The following is a 19012-nucleotide window of genomic DNA, read 5'->3' on the forward strand; positions in this document are numbered from 1 at the left end:
TCCTAGGAACAATATCAAGTAAAAAAAAAGCCAGAGATTTCATTATATAAAGTGCGAAAAAGACAAACTGAAACAATATATTGTTTAAAGAGAGACAGATACAGAGACTATAAAGAAATGCTAACGCGATGTACTTTTATACTTTAAATGCCAGCATCTCCTATGTTCCATAAATTGACAGTTATAAAGACTGTAAAGGTTCCACTTTGAGAACGTCCTATCTAGCTTTGCTCAGCCTCTCCCTTCTTCAGATTGCACAGGTATTGTCCTTCTCCAATGAATACAGAGGACCACAGAGAAGCACCACCAGGCTCCTGGCAAATGGCTACTCCTTCCTGGGCTGCAGAGTAATTAAAGTGCAGGTTTGCACATTCCCATAGCAGGGAGTTAATTATTCTGGCTTAAAAGCCCTTCAATTTCCAGCTGGCCTGGAGAAAGTGACGATCTAGTTGGAGCCAATATGGCATTTAACGAAGCATTGCAGGTGCAAAATGACAGCAATTTAAAAGCAAGACAAAAGCCTGCTAGAATATGCTAGTTTCGGAATATCTGAGTTAAGGATAAAAAAGGCAAGATAGAAAAAACACAAGGCCTGGAACATGTAACAAACCTTAAAGATTAGTTTCAATGTCTTCTTTTCATGTGTACGTTAAATATTGACTGCGCCTATTCAGTGGTTATAGTGGATGTAACATTTAAAAATATTTATCTGTTTATGTTTATAAACATAAATGTTTATGTGCTTTGTCCCACGGATTTCATTCTGGGCAACTAAATTTAGAAATAATCTGGACAAAGACCTATGTATAAGGATTTCTCCACAGAATTATTTTAAGAATAAAATACTAGAGACAACTAAATATCCAATACTGGGGGAAGGGAAACCCATGTAAGTCTACCTGAGGGAACATCACACCTTCTTTGTTAAGAATGACCAATGTGGGCCGGCCCGGTGGCTCAGGTGGTTAGAGCTCCGTGCTCCTAACTCCGAAGGCTGCCGGTTCGATTCCCACATGGGCCAGTGGGCTCTCAACCACAAGGTTGTCAGTTCAATTCCTCGAGTCCCACAAGGGATGGTGGGCTCTGCTCCCTGCAACTAAGATTGAACACGGCACCTTGAGCTGAGCTGCCTCCCGGATGGCTCAGTTGGTTGGGGCGTGTCCTCTCAACCACAGGTTGCCCTTTCGACTCCCGCAAGGGATGGTGGGCTATGCCCCCTGCAACTAGCAACAGCAACTGGACCTGGAGCTGAGCTGCGCCCTCCACAACTCAGACTGAAAGGACAACAACTTGAAGCTGAACAGCACCCTCCACAACTAAGATTGAAAGAACAACAACTTAACTTGGGGAAAAAAAAAAAAAAGTCCTGGAAGTACACACTGTTCCCCAATAAAGTCCTGTTCCCCTTCTCCAATAAAAAAATCTTTAAAAAAAAAAAAAAAAGAATGACCAATGTGAAGACTACACAGCAACAGAGGAAAACATGAGGACCAGCGCTGACGGCAACAGCAGGACATAGAGACCGTGTACGCGGGGATGTGAAAATCATGCCTGTACACGGACAAAGCCCCAACAGGAGATTGTGGAGAAGTCATCCCTCTCAGTATAGCTGGGTGGGGGGCTTTCAGGAAGAATTTTTTCTCCACCCTCCAAACTTTCAGTATGGCTATTACATTGTCTTTACTTTTTTATTGTCTTTACTTTTGCTTTAGCTATGTTTACTGAAGAAACATAGCTACCCAATTACTTTCTTTTAAGAAACATGAGAATGTCAAGAAAATATTGGAAGATTCCACTGTTCAGTATGTTGCCCTCATCATGCATTAAATGTTAACCACATTTTGCTAAATAAACAAATTTCAAAAAATGCAGGCAAACACAAGTACTTTCTCCAAGAAGCGCAGACTCTGGTCATTCGCAGCCTCTAAATCTCTTAGACTAAGTTAACTATGCTTTCCTCACAAATCCACTTTCTAAATCATTCTGAAATGCGTCTTCTGACTTGATATATATGTACTGAGCCTGAAATCCATGCCCTGCACGGTTACAGAAGTTCAGGATTCAGCAGAGAATAAAGCAAACCCATACCCTGCCCCTGTGAAGCACTAACTCCTGGGGGAGGACGGGGCGGACCGGGTGGTGGTGGCATACTGTACACAGCCTGGCCTGGGACAGCCTCCCTGATAAGGTGGCACCAAAGCCGAGAGCCAAAGGAAATAAAGCTGGAGCCACGTGGCAATTTGGGAGAAGGGCTTGTAGGAGCACGCTGAGTGTGCTGGGGTCAGTTGGCTGGAGAGGCTGAACCAATGGGAGAATGGCAGGTGGGTGGGGGTGGGGGTGTCACCAAGAACCTCAAAGACCACAGTGAAGAGTGAGCTTTGTATTCTCAGTGAGAGCGAGCCGAGAGGATTCCCAGGAAAGCTGCAGGAACACAGTTCAGTTTCACTTTCCACGCTGACAGAAATGTTCTATATCTGTATCGTCCACACAGTAGCCACTAACCAGGTATGGCTATTTAAATTTAAATGAACGCAAGGTAAAAATTCAGTTCTTCCATTCAACTAGTCACATTTTCAGTGCTCACATGGCTAATGGCTACATTGGACAGTGCAGTGTGAGGGGGTCAGTCTGAACGCTGGGTGAAGAACAGGACCAACGCGGCCATTTCTAGGCGAGCAGGGCTGGTGGCTCGGCCCGGGGTCCCATTAGAGGGGGTGATAAGAAATGGTCGGATTCGGGATGAAGTCGTGAAGGGCGGGTTTGTTGGTGGATTGGACGTGGACTGTGAGAAGACTCACAATGGACTCTTGCGGTCTGTGCCCTGAGCTCTTGCAGAACGAGAGTTTACCTCCATTTACACAGAGGAAGAGGGTGTTTTGAGGGGAGTGTAGCATCAGTCCGAAGTTTGATTTTGGACAAGTTAACTCGAGATGTCACGTTAACTAGGATGACACTCGAGATGTCATCCCAGTCAAGATCCCCAGGAGTATGTGAAGCTGAGAAGTGCTCTGAGCTGAAGACACGATTGGAACTGTTAGTATTTAAGTCGTTCCACTGGGTGAGATCACCGAGCAGTAGCTGCGGCTGGTGAGAAGAGGGTCGAGGATGGAGACTGGAGGGCACTCTGAGGTGTAAGCGTTGGGGGAGTGAGGAGGAACTTGTAAAGGAGATGGAGAACGAGAGCTACGGAACTGGAGAACCAACACAGACAGTGTCTGTGAATTAAATGAATTAAATGTTTCAAAAAGGAGGCAGCAACCAAATATGTCAAACGCTGCTGATACAGTCAGTGAGCAGAACCTGCAGAACAGACCACTGTATTCCACAGCAGAAAAATCCCCAGTGACCTTTCCCACGAAGGTCTTAATTCCCACTGCCACTGCCTTGTCTGGACTCCTGTACTAACCTTGTCACTGATCTCTGCTCTAGTAATTCTGCATGCAAACATGTCCTGCAATTATGTTCAGTGTTATCTTCCTAAAACATAAGTTTTCCTACATTGCTACTCAGCTAAAAACATCTGACCTAACGTTGGATGATCTGTAGCAACAGCAGCCAAACCTCAGGCAGCACCTAAGAATCACCTCGGGGTGGCGAGGTTCCAACACCCCAGATTTTGTCTTAGTAGATTGGGGGACACCTGGGAACTGTATTTTTAAATAGTAGCCCAGACAATGGTTATAAACCATGCTGACCAAAGGACCAAGTCCAAACTCTTTAGCAAGGTAAACAAAGCTTTTCCAAATTTGGTCCCAAACTTCCTGACGAGTTCCTTCCCATTCCACCCCAGACAGCAGCTACATGTGTCCACAAACTCAAATTAATTATTCCGATTCCTGCATCTCCCTAAACACACCCTGCCCTTCCAGAGGGCTGCCCCTGCACAAGCTGCCCCATGCCCAGGGGGCACCTTCAGTGTAGCCATGCCCAGCCAAATGACTGTCTTCAAGACCCAGGTTAAATGTCACTCGCCCAACCCCCAAACTCTGCTAAGCATTTCCATACAACACTTACCACACTGTTTCTGACTATTCTTCCGTCACCACCACCAACTGCAGGAGGCGGCATGGGAGAGATGGCGTTTTCTTCAGCTGTGCATTGTCAACACACTACCTGGCATACTGCAGACATTCAGTAACGACGGACAACTAAGGCAGGTTGGAAAGTGCTCCAAGAGTAAAGACACAGCCACTGTAAGTGCCGGGAGTCAGGGACAGGTCTGTGTGGGGGGCTATACCACTGCCGGGACGTGGGGGTGACCGGAACTTAGAGGGCGGGAAGGGCCAGGGGACAGACACTAAGACTCCCAGACAGAACCACGAGGAGGCGGCCAAGGGAGGGAGGGTACAATGCACTCTTTTTCCTCTGCAAGACACATACGACTCAATGTCAAAAACAGGAGCTGAAATCTACAGATGATGGTTTCAAATAAGTATCTGATGTCTTAAAAGACATTTCAAAAAATGAAACAACAAAACCTGACTCTTTCTTTATACCTGTTGGTTGGATCTATAAGCGCCCTCACCCCCTTATATAGGGACAGACTCAAAGCTCTTGCTTTTACTAAGTTCATGAAAGTAACACTCTCAGGAGTTACCAAGGTCACACTGAATCCTTACACGGCTTATCAGCTTTTACTTTGCTCCTGAGACTCGTTTTCTCACAACGAAGTGAGTAATGCGGGGATTTCTCTCGCAGTATGTGGTAGACTGGCACAAATCTCACACCTGTACCCCCCAAAACTCACTGCACATCTCCTACTAAGACATGGACCTAAAAGGTCCCCATGGTACCCAAGGGCTGCGTCTTACAGAGCTGCTCTGTGATTAAGTCTCTTCCACCTCATTAGCTCTACAACTCCCCCCCAGGGCACCTCGGCAGTATTCTAGTATGGATCAGCTCCAAACCTTTCAGAATAACCCAGAACCTGGCAGTTCTCCTGATCTTCTGTGGGTGAATCCTTGAGGGCAAGCAACTTCTGAATTTTGACTCAACAGAATTTATAAGGTAGTTTTAATTATATGCAATTAAAAAATCAATACAGTATTAGAAAAATACTCAGGAGGTCTAAAAGGAATATACCCATAATGTTTTTCATGCAAAAACACCTATTTTATATGCATGAAATAATTTTAAAAAGTGAGATTCGATCTTTCGTTTTAAAAACCTTGATCCTTGGCATGTCGGTTTTTCAAATGTAAGACTACAAGTACTGCTTTTATGCCCACAAAACCAGCCAGCTGACAACTGGTTAACCGCCTGGATGGACTTCACTTCTGAACGTTGCTTACCTGGGGGGAAATGAACTGGGGAGGCACTTGCGCCCGGAGACTAGGAGAAGAATTCAGTGGCTGCACTGGCGTGTGCAGGCCTCGCGATTGTGCTGTGCTATTTCCAAACAAACCGTGATTGCCACCCTGTAAACATACAGCAACAGTAAGGCTCTGTGGTAACACAGGAAACTGCAAATAAGAAACAGTTCAGGTTTTCTATCCCTCAGAAGAACCATATCCTGTGTTCCAGGGAATCATAGGATTTTACCACTGGCAAGTTCCTGATCTTGGAATGCTCAGGACAATTACTAAATCTAACCATGGGAATATCATTTCCACCTCTGCAGTCTGATTATCTCTATAAACCAGAAGGGTTAAATTTAGTCAAATGTTAGAAAAAGCAATCTATTTTTTTTTTGTTTTTGTAATTGAAAGGTATAGGTAATGCACTGTTTATTTCAATTACTTTTTTTTAAGATTGGGTTTACCAAATTGATTCTCAAGCTTTATAATCTGAGATCCATCTTGAAAGGCATCTGAGTAAAAAAATACACTATGAATAACATCAGGTATAAAACACCACGATATTACTTCTCTGCATTGGTTAGTTCAATCCCATCAGTACCACCCAATTGTGAGCCTAGCTCCACGAGGGCCCTGCTCCAGAGCTGAACACCCTTCCCTGTCTTGGGTCTGCCTGGTCCCCTCCTTGCTAGGTGGAAAAATATGAGTCAATCACAGAGTGAGATTAAAAAGGAGGAAAGGGGAAAAAGTGAAAAATCATTATAGGGATACCAAAACACACATTACTCACCTGTAACTTCTCATTCAAACATGTGATTAACAGGCTAGTTAAAAACAAGCTTAACTGCCTGATTTCTGGAGGACCAATTCCTTGGAGCACTTCTATACTTTTAAAGTCAAAGACCTACAGAAAGCTGGGCCGTATGACCGCTCTTTGTTTCTGACTTGTTTCTAGCCGCAAAGTCCCTCAGCAAAGAAACCATATTTGATACCTGACACTGTGTTCCCTCTGCCCGAGGCCGTTTTCTATACCATCTTCAGTTGGCCTTTTCAAGGTCCAGCTCAGAGGTCATCCTCATCAAGAAAGTCTTCCCCAAGCCCTTCTTACTCATTTCACATTAAAATTAACTGGGTCCATCTATATGTCCCTGGAATACTTTAAGACCCTTAGATAGCTTCCATCATTGAATCGTATTAATTTTCCATTCTGTCTTTCCAGGTTAGTACTCCCAGTCTTTCTATTCCCACAATTCAATAAAGCCCTGACCTGTAGGATGGACACATCATTTGCAAACATCCATGACCCACCAATATCATACACTTGACAACGTCCCCCTGAACAGCATCAGGGAACAGTTGCACCATTGCTTATATCAAGTATGTACACTCTGAACTGAAGCCACCACCATCGTCTTAGCCCTGGCGCTGTGGGGAGTAAGGTAATTTTAAAGTAGAATTTTGTAAGGGCACTAGTAAGTTCTAGAACACTAAAGATATTTTGATGGCTTAATGATTCAAAATAGATTAAGGGATTGCTATGGGGATACAAATAAACTTAAAAGCATCGAAAATAAAAATGAATATGAACATAAAGTAGAAATGGCAATCAAAATCTGTGTGTGTCTCATAAAAGAAAATCAAAGATCCACCATGAATTAAAGGATTGTTTAAACATGAAAAGACCTTTAATTCTAGAAACTCTAATATCTCTGCTTCTCCTGTCTTACTAATCAAACACTCACCCCAAGGTGAAACAGCTCGGTGCTAACTTTCGAGATCATGGTAGTCAGTGGCTTAGCTACTGGTCGTTCCCAAGAAAACAGGAAACATCTATTTTGCTAAGAATATTCCACAATGTCAGCAGGAGGGCTGAGCAGTCTAAGGCGCTGTGTTCAGAATAGTCTGCTAAGATGTTTCTCACTTACACTTTACTATCAAAATAATGACCTTGATATTACATGTTAATTATTCACGGACTGGTCCTTGAATGGTGGGGCTTCTGATAGCTCAAGCCCTTGCCAGAATCCAGTTCTTGACAGGTCTAAAACTGCTTTGTGAGGGTAATTTTAAATTCCAACCCTCTTTGGTAAGTAGTATTAAAAGGAATTTGCTTTTCAAATTTTTTGTAATATCAAGCCCTACTTCCCTATTCCAGCAGACAGATTCCACCCCACTCCCACCAAATGTTCTAGGTTTTCATGACCAAGTGTGTCTCAAGTCGTACCACCCACTTTGATATGCCCGATGTGGACCATAGTATAGATAAGTCGACAGCCTCTATCAAAAAATACCTTCTCTATTTTTCAATATGGAACCTTGGCATCACAAGCTGGTCATTTTCTCGGCTCAGAAGTAGTTACTTTGTACAGCAATGTATTTAGTGACAACTTACAGGTTGAGTCTTTTTTTAAAAACTACATTTAGAAATTAGGAAAAACCAAAAGGTTGTACACGTGTTCAAGGTGGTTTATCTGGCTATTTCTAAAGTTTTACTATTGTACGTGAGGCTTTTATGATGAGCTGAGTCCTAACAGTTATTGGTGATATTTGCCTCCACTACAGTGTTTAACTTAGAAAGGTACATAAATTAAAAACAGTTACCAAGCTGAATGAAATCACCTGTGATTTGAAAATAAAAACCTTAAATTCTATTGTTTAATTATGAAGTATATGAAGTCTGCATGAAAACAGTGTGAGAGGGTCGGCCGGATGGCTCAGTTGGTTAGAGCAGAGCGCGAGCTCTGAGTGGCAGGGTTGCCGGTTCGAATCCCACATGGGCCAGTAAGCTGTGCCCTCCACAACTAGATTGAGGGACGACTGCTTGGAGTGGATGGGCCCTGGGGAAACACAGTGTCCCCCGCTATTCCCCAATAAAATATATTAAAAACAAAACAAACAAGCAAAAATACAGTGTGAGAAAACCATGACCATATTTGGATAGAACATGGTGTATCAACCTAGTTCAAGGTGGATTTTGTAACAATCCACAGATTAAAAAAATGAAAAAGAATGACCTTTTCTTAAAGTCCAATGCACAGCTAGCTTGGATGGCCTATTATACTCTAGTTTATGCACTAACAAGTAACATCATGTGGTCCTGGGGGCACGCTTATAATCACCATTAACCTAGAGTGTTCTGACTATTTTATATTTTCTATACCTAAACCCAAAACAACTGATATCATTGTTTCTTCTCTGTCTATATGAGCAATACATATCCATGCTCTGTGTGGAAACATTAAGATAAACAGTGAAATATAAAGGAAGGAAACAAAATATCATCTATAACTTCCAATCCAGAGATACCAATCTCAACACATGGATACAACATAAGCCATTTTTTAAAACGTGCTAAGAATATGAAACACTAATATGCCCCTTGAGGACTGGTGTTTTATATCATTCTTTAATTTATATGTGAAAGTCATCATGTGGAAACAAAATAAATACAACTAGAAATTAAATGTCATTCCAAGACATCCTGAAGTGAAAGTCACAGTGACAAGTATGTGGTCACAGAACTATGACTGAGAAAATATCACTGGAGTCACTGCCACAAAGGAATTGTCTCCAAATTCCTGATTTTCTTCACAAAAACTGCAACAGAGCTACTGTAGGGCGACAGAGGCCTACGTGTTCCCTCAGTCCTGCGAAAGCAAGTGGGCCTTATCGTGCCAGCCCTGCCAGTCTTGCTTCTATCGCGTGTCCCTTCCTCGGAGGACTGATGAGACCCTAGGAAAGGAGCCACTCCAGGCTGAAAGCAACACTGCCTCGTCCAAGCAACAACCGGTCTTCTCAAAGCTTCATTATCTAATCTCAAAGTTACCTTTCTCTGGGTAATTGTTGTATTTTATATTTAAAGACACCAGCTTTTAAGATGCTGTAATCCTCAAATACTTAATCTTACTAGTTTTGCTGCTATTTTTCCAATGAGCAGTTTTGTTAAATTGAAAAGACATCAAAAGTATTAGTACTTGCCACTCAATCTTATGTTAAAAATGGCAAATATGCCATTAGATGGTATACAGTCCCTACATAGCCTCTTTAACATTTTCCTAAGGCAGTTAGTAGTTAACTCATTAAATGTGAACTCACGATCAAAAATGAGAAGACAAAAGAAACAGATTTAAAATAAAATCCATGTTGAGAAACATGAAGAGAGATGGGTTCTATCGGCTGAAAGCTCTAAGGCCTATACTTAATATCATTCTGTGCATTCAGTAATCAACAAATTTCCCAAGACAGACAAATGATGCAATAAACTGCAGACCAGGGCCAAGGCGAGGCCACAGCCAAGCAGTTATAAATTTGAGAGGCCTCCTTACTTGTCTAGCAGCGAAGTTTTGGGGGTTGAGCCCTGTGCCGATTGCTCCAAGGCTGACGTTGGGTAGTGTGGAACCAGAGGGAGACAGCTTGTAGCTGGGAGAAGGGGAGAAGGGAGAGCAGGGAGCCTCATCCCCAAGGCACCCATCTTGATTGGAGAAAGGCAAAGTCAGCTGAAAAGTAGTAGTTAGCCAATCACAGTGAGTGTTGGTTAGTGAAGCAACAGAATGCAAGAAGGGAAAAGAGAGAAAACACTAGGAATAAACACAGTTAGAGTGTATTAGCAATAAACCAGGACAGAATTGGGATCTGCTAACAATCATCATACTTTGCCCAACAGGCACCATCTGTCATCCTCTTTGATAGAGATTTTCTTATCCTGTAAGTGAGTAACACATTCTGTCCACTGCCTAAGATAAAAATTGCCAGACACTTTATTTTTATGCATCTAATATTGATTACTCTATGCGGCTGCAGAAATGGAAGCCAGAGTAATCTTCCTGTGAATACGTTGCTGTCTGGAGCAGCAGCAATGGTGTCAGAAGTGGGCCAGATGTAAAAATTTTGGTTTTAACTGCTTCTGAAGACCATGAGCACTGCAAGTTGGTATTCTGAATCAAGAACAAGCTCCTCCATTAGAAATGTTCAAAATCAAAACAAATGGGTATAAACGACTTGTTTAAAGGAGGTAGTTGAGAATTTGAAATTATACCATTGTAAGTAAATAGACCACTAGAGCAATGGAGCAAGATCACAGAAGAGCTCTTAGAAATAGCAGAGGAGAAACTTCGGAGTCATCTTGACAAAGCCAGAAGGCAAGGCCTTAGGAGACACAGAGTTTTGCACAAGATCCTGAGATTTAATTTGTAACTGCACAAAAAGTAGCAGAAAAAAGAATTCAGAATAAATTTGTCTCTAAAACTTCTTCTACATGTTTTGAGTGCAGTTCCCCCACTGTGGAAAGTCAGACCATTTCCTCCCCCTACAAACTTCATCAATTTTCCAAAACTTAGACCCTCTTCACTATACTCACATCCTAAAGACAGATGGCTCGAGCTCCTGCCTAATCACCTGTTGACATCAACTGTTTACATGTCACCATTTAAATCAGGTGATGTTTGTGTTTTGCTCAGTAATTCTATGCTTCCTCCTGGAGTCAATTATCAAAAGACAAACAGGAACCAAAGTGGTTCTCATGAATTATTACCTTAAACAAAGGATTCAACTCACCTTCTCAAAATAAGGCCCACTATCTGCGGTTCCCATGTCTTTGGAATTAGGTGGACGGAACCCAGAGCGATCCTTCCTCATGATATCATTAAAATCCCCGAGATTCATTGTTCGCTTGTCCACATCAAATTTTTTATCTGTAAGGCTCCCTGAAAGGTACCACAGAAGAAGTAAAAATGTCAAGAATCAGTGTCTCCCTTATGACCAAGAGAGACCTCCCTGCCCCACGATCCTCCCTGGGCAGCTGGGATAAGGCCACAAGAGCTCTCAATGGTTCAGGCTGCTGGGGATCCTTCTTGGAACACATATGGGTCCTTTTAAACAAAACAAAACAAACAAGAAACCCCAACATGTATCAGTTGTAGCTTGCTTTCTGTGGAAGACTGAAAGAGAGCCTTAGGGCTAATCTGGCAAAAATCTGACTCACAAAATTCAGGCTGGTTATTCATGTGTTTGATGAATACGTCTTGCTCATAAATTCAAATGTCCTCAGTGAAAGAATCTGTCTCTTGTTGTTACCGTGTTTCCCTGAAAATAAGACTGGGTCTTACATTAATTTTTGCTCAAAAAGACGCATTAGGGCTTGTGTTCAGGGGATGTCATCCTGAAAAATCGTGCTAGGGCTTATTTTCCGGTTAGATCTTATTTTCGGGGAAACATGGTATTTCAGCATCTGTTAGAGATAAATGGTTGGGGTTGTGAAACACAGTTATTAGGAAAAGTTCAAAAAGGCGTAACCGTTGCCCTAAAATTTAGAAGAACACAGGAGATGGGATGCCACATTACTTGGGCCACGTGATTTTCCCAGGTGCAATGATTATTTCCACTTTTCTTTCACGGCTCTACAAATATATGTACACTGACACGATCAGTGCCCCAGGAAGCTTCCGTTTTAGTTATTCTCGGATTTAATAATACCATCGATCAAAGCCTATTTCCTGACTATCCAGGATCTTTTTATTTTCTTCTGGGTCTGCTCAAGTCCCTCAGGGCGAGCACCACATCCTTGTGAAGATCCCACAGACGAAGGGCTGGACCTGCAATGTACTCCTCTCGCAACAGGAGAGTCAGCCAATAAGGAAACATCCCAGGGCAGGCAGGGCGGGCAACCTGAGAACGCAGTCTCAGACAGATTTCGTTGGGCAACACACAACATTTTAAAAAATCTGAACCAGCTTCCAATATTTAAAAATCAGGATGTTAATATACATCTGAATTCCTTCTGGACTCTCTCTCTTCAAAAACTGGAAGAGCTGGCAGAGCTGAGCTCACACGCCTCCACGGCCACGGCTGCTGAGAGCCGAGCAGGGCTGACTCCTTCAGGGGGTACCTATGCTCTCTGCAGCTCACAGTGGCCCCCAAGTCCCAATTTCCCATGCCTGGCGCACACTGCTTATTTACATTACTTTCTTGGGTCTTGCAGTCATTTGAGTTTTCAACCCCTACCTAGAATCTGGCACGGCACCTTCCTTAAAGTAAGTATTCAATATAGTCCCTACTGCACCCAGCCCAACTCAAACTGAGTAGTGGATCCCAATACAGTAACAATGTACGCCATTTGTATTAGTGGAGTGACACATACCTACAGACAAATCCATTTTGCTGCTTGGATTATCTTCAGTTTGACTCTGAAAGGCAAAGAACAGTGAGGGAAAATGAAAGGTTTGAACTAGATGTTTGAATCAGAGACAATATGCAGCATTATGCATGTACGAGTCACATCTTCCTATTGGCACTATACAAGGTCCTTTGAAATGAACCTGAAACTGGAATGAAGACGATAACATTTTAAATACGACTACTTTGATTGCTGCTGGTGCCTGAATCCTAAATTCAATTTTCACATAGAATTAGCTTCAGTAAATCTATGGACAGAGCAATAGCTCAACAGCTGCTTGGAGAAATAAACCCCTGTCCTCAAGCTCCAGTCAGCTCAGGATCAAATTTCATGAGTGGCAGCCAAATGATGACAACTTCTTCTCGTGACTTGTCAAGTCATCAAATCTTCAAATGTGCAGCCAAGTCAAAGTCATTTGTCTTTTGGCACCAGGGACAGGGTGTCTCCATGATGTTCCCGAGAGATGAAGGAAAAATTAGGAATTCTATAAGAATTCCCTATATAGTTAATCACAAATAGTTTCTGTAGTTATTTTACTGTGGTTGTCTTTTTAAAAATAATATTAAAACTGGTACCGGAGTCAGAGAGAAGAATATAAATTTTAAGTGCCTGTCTCTTTCTTCCCTACCTGCCTAAAGAAAAGGCTACTAGAACTACAAATATTAAAAAATGTAACCTTTAAATATTGGAGAGAATAAAAAAATAGAGAACAAATATTGTTTAATCTACGTCAGGAACACTGCTTAACCAGTTTTTAAATCTGTAATTTTGTACTATATATGGCAGTGGTCTTAAAATTTGTACTAAATGTAAAAGCTGGGATACATTACACACAGGAAAAAAGACTTACCAGCAATCCCATATTTGAAAACTGTTTGGCAAGAGGATTCATCCATGAATCATTGTTTCCTCCTTTTAGTGAGCACTACAGAAACGAAATATGTAACCTCAGAACCTAATAATTTATTTTATTTCAACTTCATATCTGAATTACATAAATACTGACTGAAAACGCAGAACCAAGAGTTTACATTTTTGAATCCTAATTATTCCTAATTATTATTTAACTAGGGTTATTTTGATATTTCATCTGTTAGTCTAAAAGAGTAAGAAGCCTTAGAGATATCTATGTTCTCATTCTTATTTTATTTGTCACACTGAATTTGAAGTAACTGGAAACACATACAGTCAGCTGGTATTTTTACCTTATAAATAGAAGGAGGTCAATATCAGATTTTCTAAACTATACTGTTTGCATGCTAGTACTTTAAGTACTTTCCCTCTTAGTATCTCTTTGTAACCTAAGTTGGCATAAGGAGAAAAAAAAAAAGAGTTTGATGCTAGTGCAAGTTAGCTGGAAAGAAGCCTATTTAAACTCATCCTTATTCTCTGTGTGGACACAATGCGGAACTCATCCATGTAGCATTTTTATCTGTTTGCTTCATAGTATAAAGGGCATGGGCCTCCAATGGGAAAGAAACCCAGCAGAAGACACCACCACTGATATTACTGCAAATTAAGGCAGATGTGGGTTTTGTTTGTTTCTTAATGGGACAAACTAGCTTCTCCCCTGAACAAGGCACCAATCATCAGCTGCACTTTTACTTCTATGGAGAAAGCAGGTGGGACTCTCTGATGGGGACCTGGTGGCGGGTGGGGGTGCTGGGGCTTTGTGCACTTGTACATCCTACAGTTAAAACGTTCTGTTTGTGTTCTGGTGATATCTGTCATATCAACTTTATTATTCTTGAAAGGAAAAGGTACACTTAAGTTCAGTTATATGTTCTAAGGTAAAAAAAAACAACCCACAAAAAAACAAAAAAAACACCTCACTGGAGGGAGGGGAGAATTGGTAGTTATTGTTTAATGGGTCGAGTTTCAGTTTTGCAAGATATAAAGAGTTTTGTGGATAGATGGTGGTGATGGCAGCACAACAATGTAATGTACTTAATGCCACTGAACTGTACACTTAAAAATGGTTAAGACGGGGGGGGGGGGCTGCATGTTAGAGCGCAAGCTCTGAACAACAGGGTTGCTGGTTCGAGTCCCAAATGGGATGGTGGGCTGCACCCACTGCAACTAAAGATTGAAAATGGCAACCAGACTTGGTGCTGAGCTGCGCCCTCCACAACCAGACTGAAGGACAACGACAGGGAGCTGATGGGCCTGGAGAAACACACTGTTCCCCAATATGCCCCAATTTAAAAAAAAAAAAATGGTTAAGACAGTAAATTTTATGTTAACTGTATCTGATTACAGTTTAAAAAACAAAAAACGGCCCCTCAATGTGAAAGGTTGGAATCATCAGTTATGGAGCAAAAACATTTAATTCCCAATTAACTTAATTAAGTAAATCTCGGTGGTTACCTTAGTGGGCTAGTACCTATCACTCAGCAGTCTTCTGAACTGTCTTTTAATTTGGTCTTATTGTTAATTTGTAAACAACAACAGCAAAAAAGCCACGACATGCTTACTAGACAACATGGGTATGTAAAAAATGCTGAATAATTCCTTTTGTGACCAAAGTAAGAAAATCAAAGTCCTTTAAAAGGGAAAACTGCAAATGACTGCTTAAACCAAATGTCTAATGGGAACAACCTGTATTCTTATGCTGTAAGAGTTACTGTATTCAGAACAAAATTAATACCCTATAAGTAGCCAAAGGGGATGAGGGCATATAGTCCTTGGCCAACGGAAGACCTGCTAAGACGGCACCTGGTATTTGAAACCTGGGAGGATATCAGCTGTGATGCGTTTCATAGAACAGCAACACTCCCATGGTCAAAGTAAGTGTATCGCTGCCCATTTCTTATTTCCCTCAACTTATTTGTGGAAAGACAGGAATGAAAAAAGAGTGCTTCAGGTTCAAAGACTAGCATTCTAGATTGAACACCAAAATCCTCATCAAACTATGCAAATCCAACGAGAAACAAAGACACGGAAAGTGAAAAGTTTAGAACACAGCCTTGTACAGGATGTAGATAAATCATCTAGTTGCTGCAGCAGGGTTACACATTGGCACTTCATTTTGTTGGGAGAAGGGTTCTGGGCCTTGGAATTTCCTGTATCGGAAAAAACCCAACCATGCTGATTGCTACTGGAGAAGCTATGCTGCTTTGGTTTCTCCCTTACATATTCATGGGGATTTACTCTAAGGACTTCCTTGGCTTTAGAGGCAAAAGCATAAAATATTTACAAAGTGTGCCTTGAAAGCTCCCAAAGAATAATTACAATACAGAAACTAAAAGTTAAAAAGTAACCTATCTTTGAAAATTCTATTTTACCTCCAGCAACAGTTCTATAGTTCGTGGTTTCAAAGTCATGGAGAAGGAAAATGAGGGATAAAAAGGAAACAGTTATTTGTTCCCAAGAACATATTTTTATCTTAGGATCTTAGAGACTCTAGCCGCCCTGCTCTTTCCATTACAAAAATTCTCCCTTCTGCCTTCTAAGAATGAATAAGCAAGTCAAATATTTTTGAAGTGGACTACCTTCATTTGTTTCTTTCCTCCTTGTCCCCAGCTTGCTGAGTTGTGGGAGGAAGCGCTTCCCTGAGAGCCGGCGGTGTTCCAGACTCCTCCATCATCCTCCTCTTCCCAGCTGGGATGGCGAGTTCCTGTCACTGGCCCGTCACTCTCCCCCCAGCCGTCTTGCATAGATTTGGAATCTTTAAGAAAAGAATGAATCAAGAGATAGGTCCAAGGTGGCAGATTAGGTAAACACTATGCCTGCTGCATCCCAGGACCACACCAAAATTACAAATAAATGATAGAACAATCAACCTCAAGAATCATCTGAGGACCAGCTGAACAGAACCCCTATAACTAAGGATATAAAGAAGAGGCCACATTGAGACTGAGGAAAAAAAATAAAGAAAGGAATGAATCAACTGTATGCAACAGCTATGTGTGTGTGTGTATACTAGGGGTGCCAAAAAATGTATACAAGTGGACACTTTGGTCAACGTTGCTCAAGCAGTAGTTTGCCGTAATCAGAAGTGTCTGGACGCTGATGGTAACCACTTTGAGCACCTCTCGTAACTGCAGAAGTCAAATGTGACTTGTATTCATCTTTTGTTATTGGTATATATTGAGTATTACAATTTTAATAGTTTTCCTTTCTTAAAATGTATACATCTTTTGGCACCGTCTGTATATGAATAACCATAATACTCATTGCCTGTAAGTACACAATTTTCATGTACTATAATTCACTCTAATCCATCTATATGGTAAGGCAAACATCATTTATACTTTAGAGAGCAGGAAATGGAAACCCACAAAGATTCAATGAAACCACAGAATCCAGACCTCCTGACTTTGGGTTCAATGATTGTCCCCTTATACAGCTGATAGGAATTAAACAATTGAAAAGAACTTATCACAGCTTATAAGAAAGTTGCCATCTCCATGAAGAGACACGTGTTCCTCTTAACGAGCATGATTTACTGCACTCCTTAGTTTTACCTTCCTAAAAGTACATTGTATGTTTTATTTATAATGGGCATTTCAAAAAGGAGGCATGATAAAGAACACCTGTCTACCTTGTTTGAGGTGAAGTTGAGAAAAAAACATGAGAAAGGGAAGAAAAAAGAAAATTTTATTATATTTTGAGTATCAATATTATGGTGAAAAAAGAAATTCACAGATAGCCATAAAAATTAGAAATTCATTATATTTATATACTTGAAATGTGTTAGATACTAAAAAAGATCCTCGGCAAAGACAATGTTTAAGAACGGGTTTTTAAAAGACAAGTGGAAAATAGAGAACGGAAAAGGGAGGAAGGAAACAGAAGTCAGAGATGAGGACTCAACTGTTCAAGGAAGTAGGATGTCAGAATCCATCGCCTATTCCACCAACATCCCCTAATAAACAAAGATTTTTAATTTGGAGATTGAGATAAATCCTTAATTTCCCTCTGAAAATACTGTATGGAATTGAAGGATACATTTTGTGGATACATTTTGTGGTAATGACACTCTATAAAATGATGAAAGAAGGAGAAATACATTATCTCGCCTAGAAACCTCCATCCATATCTTCACTTGACCAAACGACAGAACATTTAATGGAAGGGGTCGTGATTTGATTTAGATAGCTTCGTATGAAGAGTGTAGAGCCGAAAAAGTGGCTCTCTCCTTAAATGACTGCCACCATCCCCTAGGAGCAGGCCTAGGACAGCCACGAAGGCACGCAGGAAGTGCACAGGGCACGAGGAGGTTGGTTTCTTCTAATGCGCCATCTCCCCTCAGCGTGGCCCTAGTAAACCTGATGGACCCTCCATGGGGTTCATTCAGCCTCACATGAACGAAGGGCTTTCTGACTGGGCAGCAAGAGGCAGGGCTTGGGGGCTAGTATTCTCCCTGCTGCCGGAAATGCCATTCATAACTAGGATTGTTTCTTCTGCATGAGATTATTCATTATTGTGTTAGCATAGGCTTTATACCATCCTCTGACAAGCAACACGAATTAAAAATCCAATATAAATAACATACTGACCCCTTTATAAAAACAAAGACATCCACATAATCCTTCTTTCAGAGAAAGGAGCTGAACTTGTAACAAATGTCTTCTTATAGCAAAGATAACAAAGAGAGCTCTAGTTTTTAGTCTTAGAGGCCACACCAGACTGAAGTTACCTGCAGTCTAGAGAAGACCATAGGATAACTACCAGCTTCGACACTCCAGGCCCTCCCTCTGAGTATCACACATTCAAACTACCCAGAGAAAGGGGAACTCTAACGACAGCTGTAACTACAGAGGAGCCCGAGGAACAGAAAACATTTTTTAAATCTAAAGAAAAGTGAGGGTTTTGTGGTGGAAGAAAGGTTCTGAGGTTGGGGAAGACACACAAATTCTCAAGGTGCAGCTAAAGTACCTCCTTGCTATTTAAAGGGTCTGGTTAATGTCTTCCAACAGCGTTCTGGATCTAGTTCAAGTCTACAGGATGGTATTTCCCAAGACAATTCAACCAATTTCACAATGAAAATCCAAGTCTTTCTAAAGCCATTTCTATGAAGTGGTGGAGACTCACAATTTTAAAAATATAGTCACGTTTGGTAGGCACAGAGTGAATTTCCAGAACATAGCTAATAAGGTTGTATTTCTTCATGTGGCACTATACGAGCCCTCAATATCACACAATAAACCTGACAACGGAATTTTTTATTCTTGTACACATTTTAAGCATGCAGTATGACCACATTTTTAAATCGAAAGACAATTCCTTAAGTTTGCAGTGTGGCAGAAAAGGGATGTTGGAATACTTTTTAGGAAAACTACTCCAAACAAGTGAAAATGGGCACTGGAAATTGAATTTTTCAATTGAGGAACAGCCACTGAGACATTCCATTGCATCAGTTTACAGAGTTTTGCAAATTACTGTGATTACACATTGCCGGCTAGATCGAGCATAGCTTAGATTTTAAGAACGAGTATGACGTGCTTTGTTTAGAAAATTCAAATGAAGAAAATCTGTCAGGTTCTAGAAACCTTAAATGTTCCTATGTGGGTGGATGTATGCATGAAAGGGAAAAAGAAGG

At 41.3% G+C, this 19012-nt stretch overlaps 1 protein-coding gene across 12 annotated transcripts in view; it reads right to left on the reverse strand.

Moving 5' to 3' along the window:
* Window positions 1–19012, reverse strand: part of TNRC6B (trinucleotide repeat containing adaptor 6B) — a 218339-nt gene that overhangs the window by 23235 nt on the left and 176092 nt on the right. For 6 of the 12 annotated variants that reach the window (XM_019734462.3, XM_074326432.2, XM_019734465.3 and 3 more), the window contains 6 exons: window positions 15960–16135; window positions 13319–13393; window positions 12433–12478; window positions 10851–10999; window positions 9623–9793; window positions 5292–5417 (listed from right to left, as the gene is read on the reverse strand). In XM_019734462.3, the coding sequence (XP_019590021.3) occupies window positions 5292–5417; window positions 9623–9793; window positions 10851–10999; window positions 12433–12478; window positions 13319–13393; window positions 15960–16135 (743 nt within the window). The remainder of the gene's footprint in view (window positions 1–5291; window positions 5418–9622; window positions 9794–10850; window positions 11000–12432; window positions 12479–13318; window positions 13394–15959; window positions 16136–19012) is intronic. The other 6 variants (XM_074326433.2, XM_019734464.3, XM_074326434.2 and 3 more) reach the window with 1 other exon arrangement.

Source organism: Rhinolophus sinicus, chromosome 1 (assembly GCF_057876585.1).
Source record: "Rhinolophus sinicus isolate RSI-liver-muscle chromosome 1, RSI-T2T, whole genome shotgun sequence".
NCBI classification, from domain to species: domain Eukaryota; kingdom Metazoa; phylum Chordata; class Mammalia; order Chiroptera; family Rhinolophidae; genus Rhinolophus; species Rhinolophus sinicus.